The sequence below is a fragment of the Rhinatrema bivittatum genome, chromosome 8 (assembly GCF_901001135.1).
Source record: "Rhinatrema bivittatum chromosome 8, aRhiBiv1.1, whole genome shotgun sequence".
Taxonomy (NCBI): domain Eukaryota; kingdom Metazoa; phylum Chordata; class Amphibia; order Gymnophiona; family Rhinatrematidae; genus Rhinatrema; species Rhinatrema bivittatum.
The window spans coordinates 48,382,450-48,402,182 of NC_042622.1; the positions used below are offsets into that span (position 1 = coordinate 48,382,450).

General features: G+C 44.7%; 1 protein-coding gene across 1 annotated transcript in view; it reads left to right on the forward strand.

Moving 5' to 3' along the window:
• Positions 1-7,216: 7,216 nt before the first annotated feature.
• Positions 7,217-19,733, forward strand: part of EMILIN3 (elastin microfibril interfacer 3) — a 38,508-nt gene continuing 25,991 nt past the window's right edge. Inside the window, exons 1-2 of the mRNA XM_029613133.1 lie at positions 7,217-7,428; positions 17,407-17,529. Of these exons, the coding sequence (XP_029468993.1) occupies positions 7,232-7,428; positions 17,407-17,529 (320 nt within the window). The 5' untranslated portion in view covers positions 7,217-7,231. The remainder of the gene's footprint in view (positions 7,429-17,406; positions 17,530-19,733) is intronic.

A 19,733-nucleotide genomic window follows, 5' to 3' on the forward strand; every position in this document is an offset into this window, starting at 1 on the left:
AAGTGGAACAGAGGCAGATATGAAAATGATACCATGGCTTCCGAAACTTGGAAAGAAAACCATTGTACCTGGATTTTCTGATGGCGCTAATCTGGCTGACACTGAAATAAAATAGATCTGATACCGGGTAATTGGTTCTATTCACCGAAGATGAGTGTATATATAAAGTATGAAAACATGTGATATTGAAATGAGATTAGGTCATGCTAAAAGAACAAGCATTTAACCGTTTATTTAAGAAAGATCTATTCAGGAACATTATGTCTCAAATTTTTCATATGAATACAGTTTTCCCATGGTAACTCTTCAATGCCACTCAATAAATACTGCAGCGATATTTATAGCATGACATCAAAAACTCCCGGTATTTCCTGTCTCTGATCTAAAGTCACATTAGCCATGGTATAGAGGATGATATTTGCCTGCAGAAAGATAACTGAAAAATTGTAACCTGTGTCTGTGATCAATATAACTCCCTTGGTACAGACACAATATTTAAGGTGTTACCCAGGAGGATCTGCATTTCAGCAAAATATTCATGAGGTGCAATGGAGATTTGCTCACTGATATCAGCAGTAATGTTGATTACGGTTACATAGTGTTTTTGGAAATTGTCAAATTGTAATATTATGGATTTTGGGTTTTTTACTGTCGATAAGCAGGCTGAATTAGCCATGCTTTCTGGGTGACATCCTCCAGTGCAGGGGGTGGAGCTTTCTCTTAATGTACAGAGCTTTGCTCTGCGTTCATGCACGGTAGTTTCCTATACTAATCCATTTTCTGTTTTTTCTTTACATGCAGTCTGGTCCTCTATGGTGCTCAACCGGGGGCAAGATCCAGGAGGCTACTTTGTGCCTCTTAGAAATTGGTTCCTGCAACTGAGGAGATTGTTTCTTCCTATGAGCCAGTGATGACAGATCAGAATAAACTCTGAGGGAAGATGCTGATGATATCTCCAAGAGAACCTCCAATAGAGAAGATCCAACTTCTTTGTCATCCGAGAGGTAAATCCCCATGAGCTCCTTAGGCGTAAATACTAATTGAGGATCTATGTAAGGTTTAGAGGAATGAGTTTCCCTCGGCAGTAATGGTGGAGACTTGTCTTTTTCTTCGTACTATGAGTCATCTGCATCAATGAGTGTATCGATCGACTGGAGGGTTGAGTCGACTTCGATGACTGCTTCGGACTTGACTCGAGCGTCAATTTCAACTCGTGCGTAGATTTTGACTTGTGTGTCGGCTTCGCTGCTTGCGTCAGTGTCAATGTTTGCTTCATTTCCTTCGACACTTTCTTCGTGGGTTGTTCAGATGGAGGCAAGTCGTGAGTCTGTGTGATGCCGCCAACTCTCTTTTATATTCAGGGTGTGTTGAGGGCCGCAGGCTGGACTTAGATGGCGCTTCAGGCTGCATGTGCAGCGATATTTGGCCTCCAGCTCTCTGGGAATTGTTCCCAACTGGCTGTACTCAATTGAGGTATCAATAAGTCCCACTGATGTGGCTCTTTTCCTGTGGGGGCGCTGTGTGTGCCTTGCATCCAGGCAATGATTAGGCTAACTCTAGGCCTCTGGGAATGGGGACATAAGAGCCCAATGACACCTCACCTTGCCGGAGTCTCTCAATTTTGCCTGCTCTCTGCCTCCTGGCTCTTGGGACATCCATCCACAGTCCCAGCAAGATTCCTGCTTGTGATCTGGGCCAAGGCAGAGATAGCAATAGTTATGTCCATCCATTAAGGACATAATCTTATCACATTGGCAGTACTTAAACCCTGGTATTTTCAGTGCCATTTTAGCAAAAGTGCCATTTTGGGGGTCACTATAAGTGACAAGAAGGTGAAGAGAAGAAGGCAGCTCTGCCTATTCCTCATACGGAGCACAGGAGATCTGCCTCCAGACACAGTAACATGCCAAGCCAACTTCCCACTCTGCAGAAGGAAAAGCACACAGATATGTGGGGGGGGGGGGGCTCACAGGCAATGTCCCAAATATCACACATACTTAAAACATTCTTCTCCTCACATCGACACTCAGCAAAGCCATCCTCGGCACCCTAGTCCACCAGCAGAGAAGGAATGCTCACCCCTGAATCCTGATTGCTCACCCCTGAATCCTGATTCATTCCCGGAGCAAGAACCCCAATAGCCATCTGGATGAGAATGCAGGCCGAGAACCAAGTCCTTCCCCAGAGCCAGTTGTCGATGCTGTTTCTCCACTGACTTTTCCAGGAAACTCTACTGGTTCTCCTTTTGATCCCCTGGGGTCCTCTGGAGCCGTTTATCACCTCCAGAAGATTTGATCTATTCCAAATTTGTGAACAAGGTGGGGGGGTCAGCCTTGAAAATAGAAACCAAGAAGCTTCCTGATCCAAGGTCAGAAACATTGGGAATTTTAAAAATCTTGCCATTCCATCCGGTATTTAAATGCGATCATGGATAAGACCTAGGAGTCCCCATCACAGGGCCAAGCAGTTTCCCGGAAGACGGAACTGAAGTTCAGATGCGCAAGGCCAAGAAATCTCATCTCCATTCCGATACAACCTCCTGGAAAAGACAATAAGATCCTTGACAAGTTCATCAGGAAAGTTTTCCAAGGGGTGATGTTGAATGCCAGGATTCAGCAGCATCAGTTTTATATCATGCAGTATTTATATGAATGCGTGCAAGCCTTAAAGCCATCTATCTCAGGAGGCACAGGTGATCACTACACTCCCCCACCCACCACACACAAACACACACACAGCCCTTGGCAGACCTGGAGGAAGGTCTACGGCACTTATTAAGAAAAATATACGAGGCCTTTGAAACATCTGCACACATGTCCGCAGCTTCAATAGCGGCTAGAAGAATAGCCTGGCTCTATACAAGTGCCATTAGGGAAGATGTGCATGGTAAGCTAGAGGACTTACCATGCAAGCAGACAACCTGTTTGGGGTCAAACCTAAGGAAACTGTCTCTCAAATTAAGGCTCAGAATGTGGCAGTTCTTTCCCTCACTTCTTCAGCAGAGCAACAGGGCTCCTCAAAGCGCTATTATTGGCAATATAAGAAGCTCTAATATCAAAGGCGCCCCTACTGACAATATCCCACCTTTGTGTCACAACTTTGCCAAGCATACCAGCTGCCCAGACAGCAGGGGCCATAAAATCAGACCAGAGGTCGCCCAAGGGGCCAACAACCTCAGAAACAAAAAAGGACCCAGTTCAAAAACTACAGCAGAATTTTTGAAAGGGCCTGGGCTGCAGTTACCACTCAAAGTGGAGTGCAGGGTAGCTCAGTACCACTCCTGGGAGGCCATCACGTCCTATCGTTGGGTTTTGAGCATCATTCGGGATGGCTCCAAGTTGAATTTGATAAATAAATTCCACCTATCCCATTTCGGGATCGATCACAAACTACACTGTTACAACAGGAAGTGGGGTCATTGCTCCATTAGGAAGCTATACGTGTTCTTCCCCACTCATAGCGCCACAAGGGATTCTACTTCCAATACTTCCTCTTCAGGAAGAAATCAGGGGGCCTGCGTCCGATCCTGGACCTTTGTTTTCTCAACAAGTTTCTTCGGAAGGAGAAGTTCAAGATGACCTCCTTCAAATCAATTCTGCCATTCTTCCAACCCAACGATTGGGATGTGCTCCTGGATCTCAAGGTTGAATATACCTACTTCCCGATTCACCAGTCCTATTGGCATTACCTATGCTTTCAGGGTCAATTCCAAACTTTACCAATACAAGTTCTCCCAACTGGCTTTTCGTCTGCCCCATGAGTTTTCACCAAATGCCTTGTTCTAATTGTGGCCCATCTCTGGAAAAGGGGAATAGGATTTTTCCCTATCTGGATGACTGGCTGATAATGCCTTCGCATTCAGAAACACTGTAATTGTATTTAATGGACACAATTATCTACCTAGAAAATCTGGGCTTCATCATAAATTATGAAAAATCGAACCTCCACTCTACTCAGATCTTACAGTTTCATAGGAGCAAGGATAAACATTATACTCTGCAAAGCCTTTCCTCCTGAAGACTGAGTCGGTTCCCAACATTTGGTAGCACTTCACCTATACCAGCAGTCCCTCTGCATGGGAGGTTCTCACTTTGTTGGGGCACATGGCTGCAGCGATTTACGTTGTCCCGCATAAATGCCTTCGTATGCATCACCAGTGGTCCCAGTTCCATCAACCAATTTCCAACAAAGTGGCATTAGCAAAAGCCATGCAGCTGGACATAGCCTGGTGATTAAATCTATCATCCTTGACAGTAGGAGCACCATTTTGCCCCCCAGTGTATCACCTTATTCTAACAACGGACGCATCAAAGAAAGGGTGGGGAGCGCATTTGCACGGACTGAGAACCCAGGGCTTATGGTCTCAGTCAGAGAACAGATGTCAAATCAGCCTGCTGGAATTAAGAGCGATAGGACATGCTATTCGCATATTTACCCCTCAGCCCCAGGGCAAAGCGTAATGAAACACAAGGACAACCAACTAGCAACGTTCTATATAATCAAGGAAGGAAGGTCAGATTCCAGAACCCTCTGCAAGGAGATGGTCCACATTTTAGAATGGGCAGAGGCTCACCTCATCACATTGGGGCTGACCTACCTGCCGAGAATTGCGAACACAAAAGCCAACAGACTAATCAGGATATTCCCTCCTCTCAAGTGGGCCCTACACCAGTCCATAGTGGACTACCTCTTCACCAGGTGGGGGAGACCATTGATAGATTTGATCGCAATGGAGCACAATGCGAAACTATGCAGGTTTTGCTAAGTTTACCCAAACTCCAGGAGATATTCATAGGATGCAGTCCTCATTCCCTGGCAGAGTGGCCTTTTCTATGCGTACCTCTGAGACCCCTAATATCTCGGACAATACAGAAGTGCATAGTGGACTACACAGACCTCATACTAATCACTCCAGCTTGGCCAATACAACTGTGGTACGCTTATTTAGTTCAGCTTTCCATTCTTCCTCTGCTCCGATTCCCTTAGGAAACAGCACAGACCTCCTCACACAGGAGGACGGTACCCTGTAACAACCAATGCAATCCTCCCTCCATCCGACAGCATGGAGGTTGAGAGGAGGCTATTAGAACATTTCAACCTGCCACTGGGATATTTAAAAAAAAAAGGGGGTTTTTGCAATAAAAATTATTCATCAGACTCTGGTGCAAAAACCCCATCAAAGTTAGTGGACACTTTCAGCTAAATTTATTTCCAAATTTTTGCACCAGAGTCTGATGAATAATTTTTATTACAAAAAGAAAATTTAAAAAATAATTAAAAGGGACCTTGTGAACTAACTAGATCAAGGATTTCATTCATTTAATCCCTGATGTTCAGAAGGTCCAACAATCCTTAATTAGTGGATACAAATGAAGGTTTAAATTATTTTTGGTGGGAATCTGGATTGTATTGATTTAACTTTTCCCATAGCTGTTGTTTTGGGCTCTCTTTTGCACAGTCATTGGTAGATATCAAGCATTTTCAAAACTATCCAGGCATTGATTAGTACTCAATGGACTATTTCAAATCTATGCACCAAAGAAGAAAACTACTAGCATCACGAAAATTTCACACATCTCTTATGTTTTTCAACAACTTTTGCCCAAAGATAAAGAACCAACAAGATATTCTAGAGAGCTCCAGAAGTGAACAATACCATGTAAAAGGCAGAATTACAACATTATGTGTGTAAATTTTAATCAGAGGTGACCACTGACTATTGGGGCAAAGTGATCCAAAAATGCTTGCTAAGGTCAAAATCACTGGCTCTGGCCACTCTCTCCTTCTAACTGTATAGTTCCTGGCTGTCAGAACGCAGGTTGTACATGTGTTATCAAAGTAATGCACTGAGTCATTCAAATATAAAAAGGAAAAAAGGAAACAGATATACATGTGTATAATATTCATAACAGTAAAACAATGTTACAAGAACAATTATATAGAAAGGACGATTTCCAGGTGCTGATCTCTTCCACTCTCTGAAAACCTCTCTCACTCTCCCCTGCCTGGATCTCTTGAATAGGCAGCAACCCTTGCAAGCCCTCTTTCCTTAGCACCAGCTTGAGGCAGGCATTGAAAAACTGGTGTGCGACTTCCTTTCCCGCGCGGCTTTTTGGAACCCGTCGCAATTTTAAGGGATAGCCCCTGAATTCCGGATTTTCCCACGTCACCATACTATTTCCCTCTCGCGCAGTCTTTGGACTCATCAGTGCACTGACATTTGAAATAGAAGCTGATTCATATTGCTATTTCCATATCGCCTCTGTTTTCTCACACACCCCCCCAAAAAAAAAAAAAGTTTGTTGTGATTGCGCCGTTCTGAATAGAATAAAACTGATGCGTAAAAAAAAACCCCCAATAGATTTGGTGGGATAAAACCGCAAGCGTTTAAGGAATAGACTCTCGATGTCCCTATAGTGCAGTCACTCAGGGCGGATTTGTTTTTCTGCTGTTCCCTGATGAAAGTTAGACTTGGGAGGGTAGGAATAAAGGATTTTAATATCCAGAATACCAGCTGAAAATTGATTCTGATACTTTTTTTTGGGGGGGGGGGGGGGAGGAACTTCATTCTTTCAGTCCCTCCGGGATCATTGTGGTTTTTTCTACTTTGTTTAAACCTCCCGTTTGATGTTATACAGTGGGGGTCTTGTTCCCTGATTGGCAGGAGTGATATTTCAAAGGCCGGTAGGAGGAGGAGGATAAAAATATTATGTTAATCCAGGAGGGATCCGCCCACCCTCCTGCCCGAAGTGGAGCCGGGGCTGCGGGCTGGGAGCTGGGAGGGAGAGGTACATAAGGAGCCCAGCGGAGGAATCGCGAGCCCGAGCCCAGCGCCCCGAGCCCCCGAGCTGCTGCACGCTTACAACAAGTCAGACCGCTCCGGTTTTAGAGTTTGGGCGGTGGTTTTGTTTTTTTTTTTTCTTTTACTCCTGCACGATTTGAATTTTTTTTTTTTTTTTTTGCTTGTTTACTTTAAACCACACGCTTGCATGAAAGGCAAAACGCATTTGTTCGCCTTCTTCTCTTGCAGTTTTTCCTTCCTTTGCTTTTTCAACTTTTTACAGAGCAGTCCTAATATATTTTTTTTTTCCTCAGCTGTTTAAGGAACTAAACATTTCTCTTTTTTCCCCTCGTTAAGTTTTGGGGGGTTTTTTTTTTATTTCTTTATTTGGGAAAGAGGGCCAAGGGAAGGGGGGTGGGGGAAATAAAAAAAAAAAAAAAGAAGAAGATCATGGTCAGGACAAGTGGATCCTTCAAGAAATCTCTGCTGGTGCCGCTGCTGTCCTGGATCGGGACGTTGGCTTCCCTGGTTGATGCCAAGGGGACTTATTACCGTTACCCACCCGTGACTCACAGTAACAAGTACAGCCTCTACACCTCGGGATCCAGCCCCCAGCTCAGCCCGGGGAAGCCCATGGCCAAGCACAAGTAAGCCTTTGACTTCATTCATTCATGTCTTCGCGGGGTTCGGCTGCCGAGGTGCGTTTGGAAAGCAGGAAGCCGGGGAAGCGCTTGAGCTGCGGCGCTGGGGAAGGCGTCGGAGCGGCCCCCCCGACCGTTCGGGGTTTCCCTGGGAGGGGGGCAGGGGCAGAGTCTTGCGGCAGAGCAGTGAAAAAGTTGCCGATTCGGGTCAGGATTTCTATGATGCGCCGAGTCTGCTTACAGAAAGCTGACAGGGGGGCAGGATTTGGAGAACCAAGCTGAGTGGCCTGCGGCAGTCGAGGTGGCGTCAAGGTTTCCAAAAAAAGACGAAATACCTGCGCCTGATACTGGAGTAGGGTGTGAATTAGCCCAAAGTCTGAAACTTGTGAGCATTAGGCCCGCTCCAAGGCTGCAAAGACTGATTAAGAAACAGAGGTCGCTTTTACATTACAGAATTGTATCTCGATCTTTATTATTATTATTATTACGATTTAATAAGCAGCATTCTCTTTTCCCCACTGATCAAAGACAGGGTAATTGAGAATAATTTAACTTTGTGAATTCTCTGATTATAAAGAATACTGACTCTAAACTGCGCCGGGCACATCTTTGATTTATTATCATTTAATAAAAGAAACATCTGTTATAAAGTATGACCAGCGGATCCGTGGATACCCATGGAAGGGGGAGGGCAGGAAGCAAAGGTGGGGGTCGTTTGAAACCTCCCCCAGTCCTTACCTCCAGCCACCTATTTTAATGACTAATTGTTTTTCTAACTATACCATTTCGTTTTTAGATCTTCCCTTTTTGGGGATGAAAATGTTTTTCTGGCAATTACGAGCGGATCCTAATAGAATAAAAGAGTTTGCGGTGAATATGGTGAATTCCAGTGATCATGGCTCAATGTTTTAAAGAATATATTTCTTATAAAACTACCTTTTCAAAGATAACGTATTTGTCTTCCTATGAAAACTAATTTTCGTCATGGAAATGATTTTTTTTTATATGGTGGCTTTTAAGCAAGCATAGGGCCCCCACTGTGCCTTGCACCTCTGGATCAAACATTCACTCCCACCCTGCCCCCTCATGCCTCTAACCATTGCCGCTGAATGAATTATTATTATTATTATTAATAATAATTATTATTATTATTATTATGCCATTGTAGTTTGGCATACTGAGACCTAGGGACAAAACGGGTCAGATCTCAGCTTGGCACATCCACCCCAAAGTGACTTAAATCCAGTGGAAGAACCAAGCCTGGAAATTAGTTTCTAGGAATTAGCCAGACATTTGGTTTTGTACTTCAACGGTTGTACTGTTTCTCTTTTCTTAACGTTATAAGTCATCTTTACCTTGACCTGGGTTATTTCTATCAGGATTTCACAGGTTCAAGCTTGAGGGATTTTGTAATCTGTTTCTTTCTGCCACTGCTTGCTTTTCATCCTACCTGAGTATTCATTGCCCCTCAGCTGCTCTGCCAGCTCCTTACTTGCCTCTTAAGACTGTGTCAATAGGTTGCCCACTTTCGCCGTGCCAGTACAAAACATGGGGCACTGTGCCTGGCTGTGACCCTTCACCCAGACCTCCGTCCTGGAGAGAGTCGGGTGCACACTGATTCTGCTTTTCCAAACCCAGACCATGCCAGCGGCTCTAGCAACCTCCTGCCCCTCTCCCACTAGAGCAGCAGAATTTGGCTTCTGGATTAGAGTTCAAATTTTAGGAGGGAAACGTCAAGCTGTCTGACTGAAGACCCTCTCTCTTGCGCTCCTCACTTCTTCTTTTCTGTCCCTCACTCTCAGCCGAGGGAGCTCAGTCCTCATTAAACCAAATTAGGCAACCAGCAGGAACTGGTAAAAAGGTTTGGCTCGCGTTTGAACAGACACGAATTTGAAACAAAAACTGCACGTGTGTGGGCTATTTTTGTCTTGACTTTCTCTAATCGACAAAATTATTTTTTTGTGTTCAAAATGTCATTCAGTGATTAAAGCCCTAGCCACTCTGGTGCATGCATTTTATTGATCACAAATCTCTTCTGCCCATCGCCTGCACATTCCTCCTCGCCACTCTTTTCTTGGTCTTTACGCCTGTGTCTTTTCCCACAGTGCCGTCTGCATTTTTTCCTGCTTCTCCTCAGCTCTCTCCTGCATACAGACCTCTCTTTTTTAGCCCATCTGTTTCACTCTGGGGTCTTTGTACAGATCCCGGGTCTCCATCGCACCTTCTTCATGGTTTTGGTCCATACTGGGCTGTCCTGTACCTTCTCAATTTGCCCATAAAATGGCTTTAAAATCCTGTATTTTCTTTCTTCAGCACTTAATTTGATTAGACTCGGTATCCTTGCAATGCACTATTTGGAGGCTGTTTTCCTTTACTTTGGCTTTAGTGATATATAGTGACATAGTAAATGAGAGCAGATAAAGATCCAAATGGTCCATCCTGTCTGCCCAGCAAGTTATTAAGGGTAGTAACTGCCACTCCATGCAAGTGCCCCCATGCCTTCTGTTAAGGGTAGTAACTGCCACTCCATGCAAGTGCCCCCATGCCTTCTGTTAAGGGCAGTAACTGCCACTCCATGCAAGTGCCCCCATGCCTTCTGTTAAGGGTAGTAACTGCCACTCCATGCAAGGGCCCCCATGCCTTCTGTTAAGGGCAGTAACTGCCACTCCGTGCAAGTGCCCCCATGCCTTCTGTTAAGGGTAGTAACTGCCACTCCGTGCAAGTGCCCCCATGCCTTCTGTTAAGGGTAGTAACTGCCACTCCGTGCAAGTGCCCCCATGCCTTCTGTTAAGGGCAGTAACTGCCATTCTGTGCAAGTGCCTCCATGCCTTCTGTTAAGGGTAATAACTGCCACTCCGTGCAAGTGCCTCCATGCCTTCTGTTAAGGGTAGTAACTGCCACTCCGTGCAGGTTACCCCCAAGCCTTCTGTTAAGGGCAGTAACTGCCATTCCATGCAAATGCCCCCATGCCTTCTGTTAAGGGCAGTAACAGCCACTCCGTGCAAGTGCTCCCGTGCCTTCTGTTAAGGGCAGTAACTGCCATTCCGTGCAAGTGCCTCCATGCCTTCTGTTAAGGGTAGTAACTGCCACTCCGTGCAAGTGCCTCCATGCCTTCTGTTAAGGGTAGTAACTGCCACTCCGTGCAAGTTACCCCCAAGCCTTCTGTTAAGGGCAGTAACTGCCATTCCGTGCAAGTGCCCCCATGCCTTCTGTTAAGGGTAGTAACTGCCACTCCGTGCAAGTGCCTCCATGCCTTCTGTTAAGGGTAGTAACTGCCACTCCGTGCAAGTTACCCCCAAGCCTTCTGTTAAGGGCAGTAACTGCCATTCCGTGCAAGTGCCCCCATGCCTTCTGTTAAGGGCAGTAACAGCCACTCCGTGCAAGTGCTCCCATGCCTTCTGTTAAGGGCAGTAACTGCCACTCCGTGCAGGTGCCCCCATGCCTTCTGTTAAGGGTAGTAACTGCCACTCCGTGCAGGTGCCCCCATGCCTTCTGTTAAGGGCAGTAACTGCCACTCCGTGCAAGTGCCCCCATGCCTTCTGTTAAGGGCAGTAACTGCCACTCCGTGCAAGTGCCCACATGCCTTCTGTTAAGGGCAGTAACTGCCACTCCGTGCAAGTGCCCCCATGCCTTCTGTTAAGGGCAGTAGCTGCCACTCCGTGCAAGTGCCCCCATGCCTTCTGTTAAGGGCAGTAGCTGCCACTCCGTGCAAGTGCCCCCATGCCTTCTGTTAAGGGTAGTAACTGCCACTCCGTGCAAGTGCCCCCATGCCTGCTGTTAAGGGCAGTAACTGCCACTCCGTGCAAGTGCCCCCATGCCTTCTGTTAAGGGCAGTAACTGCCACTCCGTGCAAGTGCCCACATGCCTTCTGTTAAGGGCAGTAACTGCCACTCCGTGCAAGTGCCCCCATGCCTTCTGTTAAGGGCAGTAGCTGCCACTCCGTGCAAGTGCCCCCATGCCTTCTGTTAAGGGCAGTAGCTGCCACTCCGTGCAAGTGCCCCCATGCCTGCTGTTAAGGGCAGTAACTGCCACTCCGTGCAAGTGCCCCCATGCCTTCTGTTAAGGGTAGTAACTGCCACTCCGTGCAGGTTATCCCCATGCATTGATGTTACACCTAAAGTTAATTCCATTTCTTCACTTCTATCCTCTAGCCTGTAGGGATCCTCTCTGTTTACCCCACACCATTTTGAATTCCCTTAACATCCCTGTCTTTACCCGCTTTTCTGGGAGGGCATTCCATGCATTCACCACCCTTTCCGTAAAGAAATATTTATTCACGCTGTTCCTGGATCTACCTCCTTGGAGTTTCATATCATGACCTCTAATTCTACAGCTTCCTTTCCATTGGGAAAGGTTTGTTTCTTGTGCATCACTAATACCTTTTCAGGAATTTAAAAGTCTGTATCGTATCCTCCTTGTCAGTTGGTTAACACACTGGACTGGGAATCCTGGGTTCTGAATCTAATCTAATTTAATCTTGGATTTGTAGGGCATTTACTGCCACTGACTCTGTATGATCCTGGGCAAGTCTTTTTGCCTCTCTGTTTTTCTTTCTGCCCATCTGTATCTGATTAAAATTACGAATCTGTCCGTCTTCGTTTATAAGTAACAAAAATCCCTCAGAGAGTGGGAAGCCACATAATTGGTTTGACCAGTGAATACATCAGTTATTTTATTCAGTCCTGGCCACTGACTTACGTTTAGTATTAAAAAGCTCTCTGTAATGGAAACATGGTGACCAGTTTACAAAAACTTGCGGTTAAATTAGCTTGCATGATAGCTACCACATGCCTGCTACATTGCTTTTTCATTTCTTCGTCCTTCATAGACCTGTTTGGAGTTTATAAGCAGAAGGAGTGGCCTAGTGGTTAGAGGAATGGGCTGAAAACCACGTCGCCCACTGATATACCTTAGGCAAGCCATTGTATCTTCTGTTGTCTCAGGTACCCACTTACAGGCTGACCACACGGCTTTACAGGTGCTTGGATGCGCGTTTTGGACGCGTGTCCAAAACCACTCATGCAATAAGCGGATTTTATTTATTTATTTATTTTTAATTTTTATATACCGGAATTCCTGTATGCAATACAAATCAATCCGGTTTACATGTAACGAGAAGGTTGCCCTGGTCTGGGAGGTTAGACCGGGGTTTTTTTTACATAGAACATTGAACAATAACAATCAACCATTGAACATTATTACAAGGAACATAGAAAGTAACAATAATATTTAACCAAATAACAAATAACCTTATTCGTGTATTGAATAGTATGTGTGTGTTCACCTTTTTTCAAGCAACTTTAGTAGCGTATATGGATTACGGATTAGCGCATCCAAAACGTGCATCCAAAGCAGCGTGTAGCTAATAGCGCTCATCACATGTAAAGTCATGTTGATGAGGCTATTAGCTAGTACCCCCAATGCAAACAATCGCTGCGCGGCCACGGTGCTCATTTTTAAGGCTGCAAATTTAATGCCTGCCCGGGAGCAGGCGTTAAAGCATGCGGCACTCAAGGGCTGACAAAAGAAAACCAAAACATCCTGCTTTCTGTGATTCCTCCTATTGGTAGCCTAGTGATACTAAATAGGAGGAACCACAGAAAGCAGAATTATGTCCCACTCGAGTGCTTAACAAAACAAAACAAAAAAAATCCAGCTTTCTGTGGTTTGTCATAGGGGGAGTGGTGGGGAGGGAGCTCTGGCCAGGCTGTTCTAGTCGCACCGCCACTTCTCCTGGGAACCTAATGCAGAGAGCTAGGGATGCACAAATTATCCATCACATGTCTCTTTTAGCACGGCGGCTCATTTGCCTCTTGCATCAAGTGCCCAGGACAGGTGGATGTGCGCGTGTTCAAAAAATGTGCGCCCAGTTTGGACGCATGTTTTTTTTACGCGCTAATATTGCATTGGCCTGTTTGATTGTAAGCTGTTTTGGGAAGTGACTAATTGTGCCTGAATTAGTAATAATGCTATAGGCCACCTTGAGCATTATTTGGAAAAGTACGCACAGTAAAAATTTAACATCTGGTCTAAGGCAGGTGTTACATTTTTTTGGCCTTATTTGAGTGCTCAGTAAACAGCATGTGAGTGGCGCACACTATCCTATTTACCATGTACATGTTAAAGTCTTAGTTGCATGTGGTGCTCCTTCATTTATTTGCATGGAGACACTGTGTTTGAGTCCTATTTAACCTGCATGTGAAGGCTTTATTGCATAGCTCACTATTTTTAGCATGTGTGGAATGGCCTTGCTGTGCACGCTAAGCTTTATTGCATAGCTCATTTGGTGTGCTGAGTTTGCTGAGGGATCAATCAACATGCCCATAATCAGGGCAGTTTTAAGCCTCTGTGAGGCCCTGTGGAAATCTCACTATCAGGCCGATACAGTACAGTGCGCTCTGTTAACCTGTCATTGGAAGCGCGTTTTCCCTTACCCCTTATTCAGTAAGGGGCGGAAAACGCGCATCCAACCCGCTGAACCTAATAGCGCCCTCAACATGCAAATGCATGTTGAGGGCGCTATTAGGTATGCACGCGGGATACAGAAAGTAAAATGTGCAGCCAAGCTGCACATTTTACTTTCAGAAATTAGCGCCTACCCAAAGGTAGGCGCTAATTTCTTCGGGCACCTTCTGACTTAATATCATGGCGATATTAAGTTGGAGGTCCCGAAGGGTAAAAAAAGTAAAAAAAACCCCAAAAAAACATTGAAGTCGGCTGGCGGCTGTCGGGTCGAAAACCGGACGCTTACGTTTGCTGGCATCCGGTTTCCGAGCCCGTAGCTCAGTGGGCTCAAGAACTGACGCCGGCAAAATTAAGCATCAAACCCGCTGACAGCTGCCGCTCTGGTCCAAAAGGAGGCGCTAGGGACGCGCTAGTGTCCCTAGCGCCTCCTTTTGCCCGTTTCTACCACCGGACCTAATTTAAATACTGCATCGTGCGCACAGGTGAGTGGCCTGTGCGCGCGCCGGGAGAGCGGGCGTTCGCCCACTCTCCCGCGGATTTTACTGAATCGGCCCGTATGATGGGCCCCTCCCGACTCCTCACCCTATACAATGTTTGTACAATTTATGATATCAATCACAACCTATTCACCCAAAAAACCACCGTATTCCAGTGTACCGTAATGTCTAACAACAACGTCAAAATGAATAGTACAACAGGTATAATTAAACACCTCACAGGTTTTGTTAGCCAAATATATGTAGGCCCCTTACTTCGAGGGTCTGTATTATAGAACAGACTCTACTATGGTACAGGGTCACCTTGCTTTAATTTTAATTTTTAGATTGTAAGTCTTATATTAAATATCCTTTTTGTTGGAGTTTTTTCTTTTTTATATTAAAACCAGTCATAAATAGTCTCGCAATCTCCAAAGGTACAAAAGGGGACACTAATACTCATCTACTCCATTCCTGGTAGTTCACCCGACACAGCTGTGTTTCGGACATCAACGTCCTGCTTCAGGGGGTATCCTTCAGTATCTCCTTAAGAAAGCGTTGTCTCGAAGCCTTCTTCAATTTGTTGGCTTATATCTTCTTTTTATTTCCACGCCAGCCCCATTGGGGCTGGCGTGGAATGGGGCTGGCGTGGAAATAAAAAGAAGATATAAGCCAACAAATTGAAGAAGGCTCCGAGACAACGCTTTCTTAAGGAGATACTGAAGGATACCCCCTGAAGCAGGACGTTGATGTCCGAAACACAGCTGTGTCGGGTGAACTACCAGGAATGGAGTAGATGAGTATTAGTGTCCCCTTTTGTACCTTTGGAGATTGCGAGACTATTTATGACTGGTTTTAATATAAAAAAGAAAAAACTCCAACAAAAAGGATATTTAATATAAGACTTACAATCTAAAAATTAAAATTAAAGCAAGGTGACCCTGTACCATAGTAGAGTCTGTTCTATAATACAGACCCTCGAAGTAAGGGGCCTACATATATTTGGCTAACAAAACCTGTGAGGTGTTTAATTATACCTGTTGTACTATTCATTTTGACGTTGTTGTACAATTTATGAACCATGGACTCAGCCAATCCTTGCTAAGACCTAAAGAAGATAATAGGGCATGTTAGTTAGCTATCTTATTTTACCTTCTCTTCTTTTTTTTATTTTTTTAACCATTTTATTCTTTCTTTTTTTTGGGGGGGGGGGGGTGGATCAAGCTGGGCCCGTATAAGGCTTTGGACCCCATTTGCCTTATGGGTAAAATGGTGCTGCACGCGATGGCTTCTCACATCTTTGGTTTACATCGGAACATTGCAGTTCCAGGTGCTCCGTAAGCAATTCTGTCTCTTACATCCCACTCCCAGTATCGCCACTTGTGCAGTGCATCTGCCCCTCCTCAAGGCAGGGAGCCTCTCTTTCAGTAGCAAATGCTGCCTGCACCAGAGCTCAGTGGGCCCAACTCAAAGCATTCCTAGCCCCAGTCTAATGTACGCTGAATGCACATGGTTGTCATTAACTCTTCCAGATCCACATGCAGTTTATTTGCAGACCTCGGAGGCCTGAAGGTCTTCTTTTATTAACAGACCTTTGTCAGGACCAGAGTCCTCCAACCAATGTTTCTATTCACCAGGAAGCAGAGGGCTTCTCCCAAAGAGTTGCTAGTAACAGGGCCTGTTGCAATGTGGCAACAAGTCTTGGAGAAAGTGAGATTAGCTTTCATTAACCAACCCTTAGCTCTCTTTTCCCAGAATAGATTTGTTTTCCTTCCCATCATCTCTCTACCAAAGAAGAGAGGCATCTTTAGGCTGGAGCAAGGCCTGAGCTGTAATAAAATGCATGGCTTTTTACATATATATATACTGTATATATAGAGGGGAGGGCACCCCAGATTATCCCCTTTTATACCCTCCCTTTTATACCCTCCCTTTTATACCCTCCCTTTTTCTCCCTCCCCTATCTACCTCTTCTTCTGATCATCAGTCCTGTGGTTGCTGGCTCTTTTATGCACTTCTCCTGGAGCCCTACACAGGAGCCAACTTTTGTGACCCCTCCTCTCCTGCCAGCTCCGTGCAGAAGCCGGCTCTTCCCTGCCACTGCTCTTTTTCATACCAGCTCTGCACGAGCCAGTTCATTTTTGGCTACTGGCCCACGCTGTGCGGCTGTCTTTCAGCCCTGCAGCTGTGACCTCCACGGTGCCCTTCCAGCCATGTGGCCTGGTGCAGTCACACCATTCACACTGGCCTACAGATGGGCCTGCCAAAGAAAGCACAGGGTAATGAGTCTATTGCCCACCTGCATCAGAGAGAGCCTCCGTTTCACTAACCAGTCATTCCTAATTTGATTTGCTGTATTACTTATAACCCAGTATTAAAAGAAAATAAAACATTTCTGAGCAATACCTCTCTATACCTAGTCAGCTTCCCTGGTAAGCAAGAATAATACTCTTTGTCCATTTTAATGCTTCACATACTTCAGTGAAGTCTTACACTTTAATAGAATAATTCTTATCATATCATTTTTTAATCTAGTTCTGCATCCTCCCCACACACATATGCACACAACAAATATATCTATTTGGGCCCTTTGATACTAACTGCTCTGAATATTAGAGGCTAGCACAGCAAATCTCATCATCTTGGCGGCAAGCAGTTTCTTTACATTTGGCTACAAGAGATTGATTGCTTGCAGAGAATTACAATCTCGTCAATGAAAAGACCGAGGCAGTACCGGCTTTCTGTGTCTGACACTAGCACATACTAAGGAGATCTCGCTCTCTTTGTCTGACACAAGCACAGACTTAGGGGGAGGTGCTGTGGGATGCTGAGTAAGCATTTTGTTAATAAACACTTCATGTTTAGGAGTTACCAGAAAATCTTAAGGACATTTATCCCTTTACTCCTCTCTTACAACACAAAAAAAGCCCGATTAACTCGCAGATGCTGGTTTCTGAAAGTCCCTGTTTGTTGCCTCCTAACATAGAACTGCCGCAGTTCCAGGGTTTGCGTCATCATGCTCTGCTTTTGTTCCCTCTTGCAGGAATTACTGTGTGTATGTCGTGCAGAAGAATATCACGTGTACTCAGCAAGAGGGGACCGAGAGCTACATAAAGGCTGAGTATCTCAAGTGCAGCTGGGGGCCAAAGTGTCCAGGGACCGTTGTGTGAGTATACATTAAGAAACGCAAAAAGGAAATAGTATTGAGATGTACAACAGCCCTAAGTTCAAAGCCCACTATATTGAAGATGCAGTCTGTTGTGGGGCCACTGGATGGCACTGTTGTGTTTAAGAGGGTGAAATATTCCGTGTTAATGACTTTCTGTCTGGTTCCTGTTCTTACTGACCCTTCACTGAGGAGATGCTACTTGTTGCTCCCTGACTCAGGCTGTAGCAAGATGAAAACCCCTGCATACCAAATACAGCTCTGTTTTGGATTCCTGCTGCATCTTGTTCTTGACTACGTTGGAACAAGCTCAGTTGCACAGGGTTAGGGACAAAATAGCCACCCACATTTTTGTTCAAAGATGTTTTCCACATGATGCCTCCTCCTGTCAGTGGGCACGTTTTGTCCAGCTGGCTATTGGCTTAAATTATATCATCGTAGACTTAAGTCTTCTTGTTTGAAAAATGTAAGTGTACGGATATTCTCCGTGTACCTTAGCTGATTTTACAAATCATCTCTTGAAAGTTTGCCTAGTCTGGCAACAAAAGTTCACACAGGCAGCCACCTGCCAGCCAACACAAAGGTCAAAATCATGAACCTAACTCCCAAGATTGATTTGCTACATATGGTCCTGAATCAGCCATGTCCACAGCCAGAGCTAAGTCAGAACAATTTTCAAAGGTGTTGATGTGCACGAACTGGTCATATGAAGACTGCCTGCCTGCTTGTGCACTTTTTATCCACATTAAGAGAAGGCGTTTTGCTCAGATTGCATTTTCAACTCTGCGTACCTTATTTTTCCATGAAATAAAGTTCCCGCAAAACAGAAAAGTAGGTACAAATGTCTGCGGGTACTTTGTACCCCTGGCAAGTTTCAAAGCAAAAGTAGGCACATAATCCACTTAGAAACTTGGGGAGAAGTACCCATGGCCTCCGACCCAAATCGAACAGTTGGAAAATTTCTTCCCTCTTAAAGGAGAGTCTCCGTAATTTAAGGACTATTGACCTTTTCATTTTTTAATTGTTTTTCATTTTCATTTAATAAAATGTATTAATTGCTTCACGCTGATGGCCGAAGCGATGTACAATAAAACAGTCATAAAATACATTGATACAAAAACATTCTTAACTAAAATAGACAGACTGTATCCAAAGCTACATACTCTGCTCTAGAGACATGCTACTGCTTTTGATATTAAAATCATAGACTTGAGAGTGAGCTGAGCATAGGATCAATCAATCAAACTTTACCCAAAAGCCTGCTGCATAAGAAAAACCTTAAATGCAGTTGTAAATGATTTACGACAGAGATTCAGTCTTAGACTGACAGGCAGAGAGTTCCGCAGGGAAGGCGCTGCCACAGAAAACGCCAACTCTCTTGTAGATGACAGACGAGCAGATCTAAATAGAGGCACGTCAAGCATCCCCCGCTGGGATGAGAGCAGTTGACGAGACGGATGGTACACTTTCAACACAGCATTAGCCCAAGGACATGTATCTGAGTTTAACAGTTTAAATATGGTTATGCCCACTTTGTAGGCAATTCGCTGCTCAATCAGAAGCCATTTTAATCTTATAAGCGTAGGAGCTTTATGTTGGTGACCCTTTATGTCTGATATTAAACGAGCGGCTGCATTTCCCAATAATTATAAAGGGTGTAAAGTAGTGTGTGGTAGACCAAGGTAAAGACTATTGCAGTAATCACTGACAGGCAAAATGATAGCTTGCACAATTATCTGAATGAGAGCATAATAAATGTTTTCAACCGGCAACAACTTGAAGCTTAAAAAAACCCCAACTGATTTGACAACAGATTAAATCTGAGGTTTAAAAGAGAGATGGGAATCAATCCATATTCCTAGACTTCTACTGGAGTTTGAGATATTGAATGATGAATCTCAGGTTTAGCTGGCTGAATGAGTGCCTGGGATCCAAGACGCATCACATTCTTTCCTCCTGCGGTGCGGAATCTGAAGACGGGATCGAGGTGCTCCAGAACATCCATGACATCATCCTTAGATAACATGCGGTCTAGCAAAGGGTCTGCAATGATAAAACTGAAAGGCCCATGATCCACACTTCACTCTATGCAGGGACCTTCATTGTCAGTTTTTATTTTGTTTTTCTCGGGAATTTATCAGGGTTTAGTATAATGAACAAACATGGGAGAAATATCAGTAGGAAAAAAATGACTTGTTTTTTTC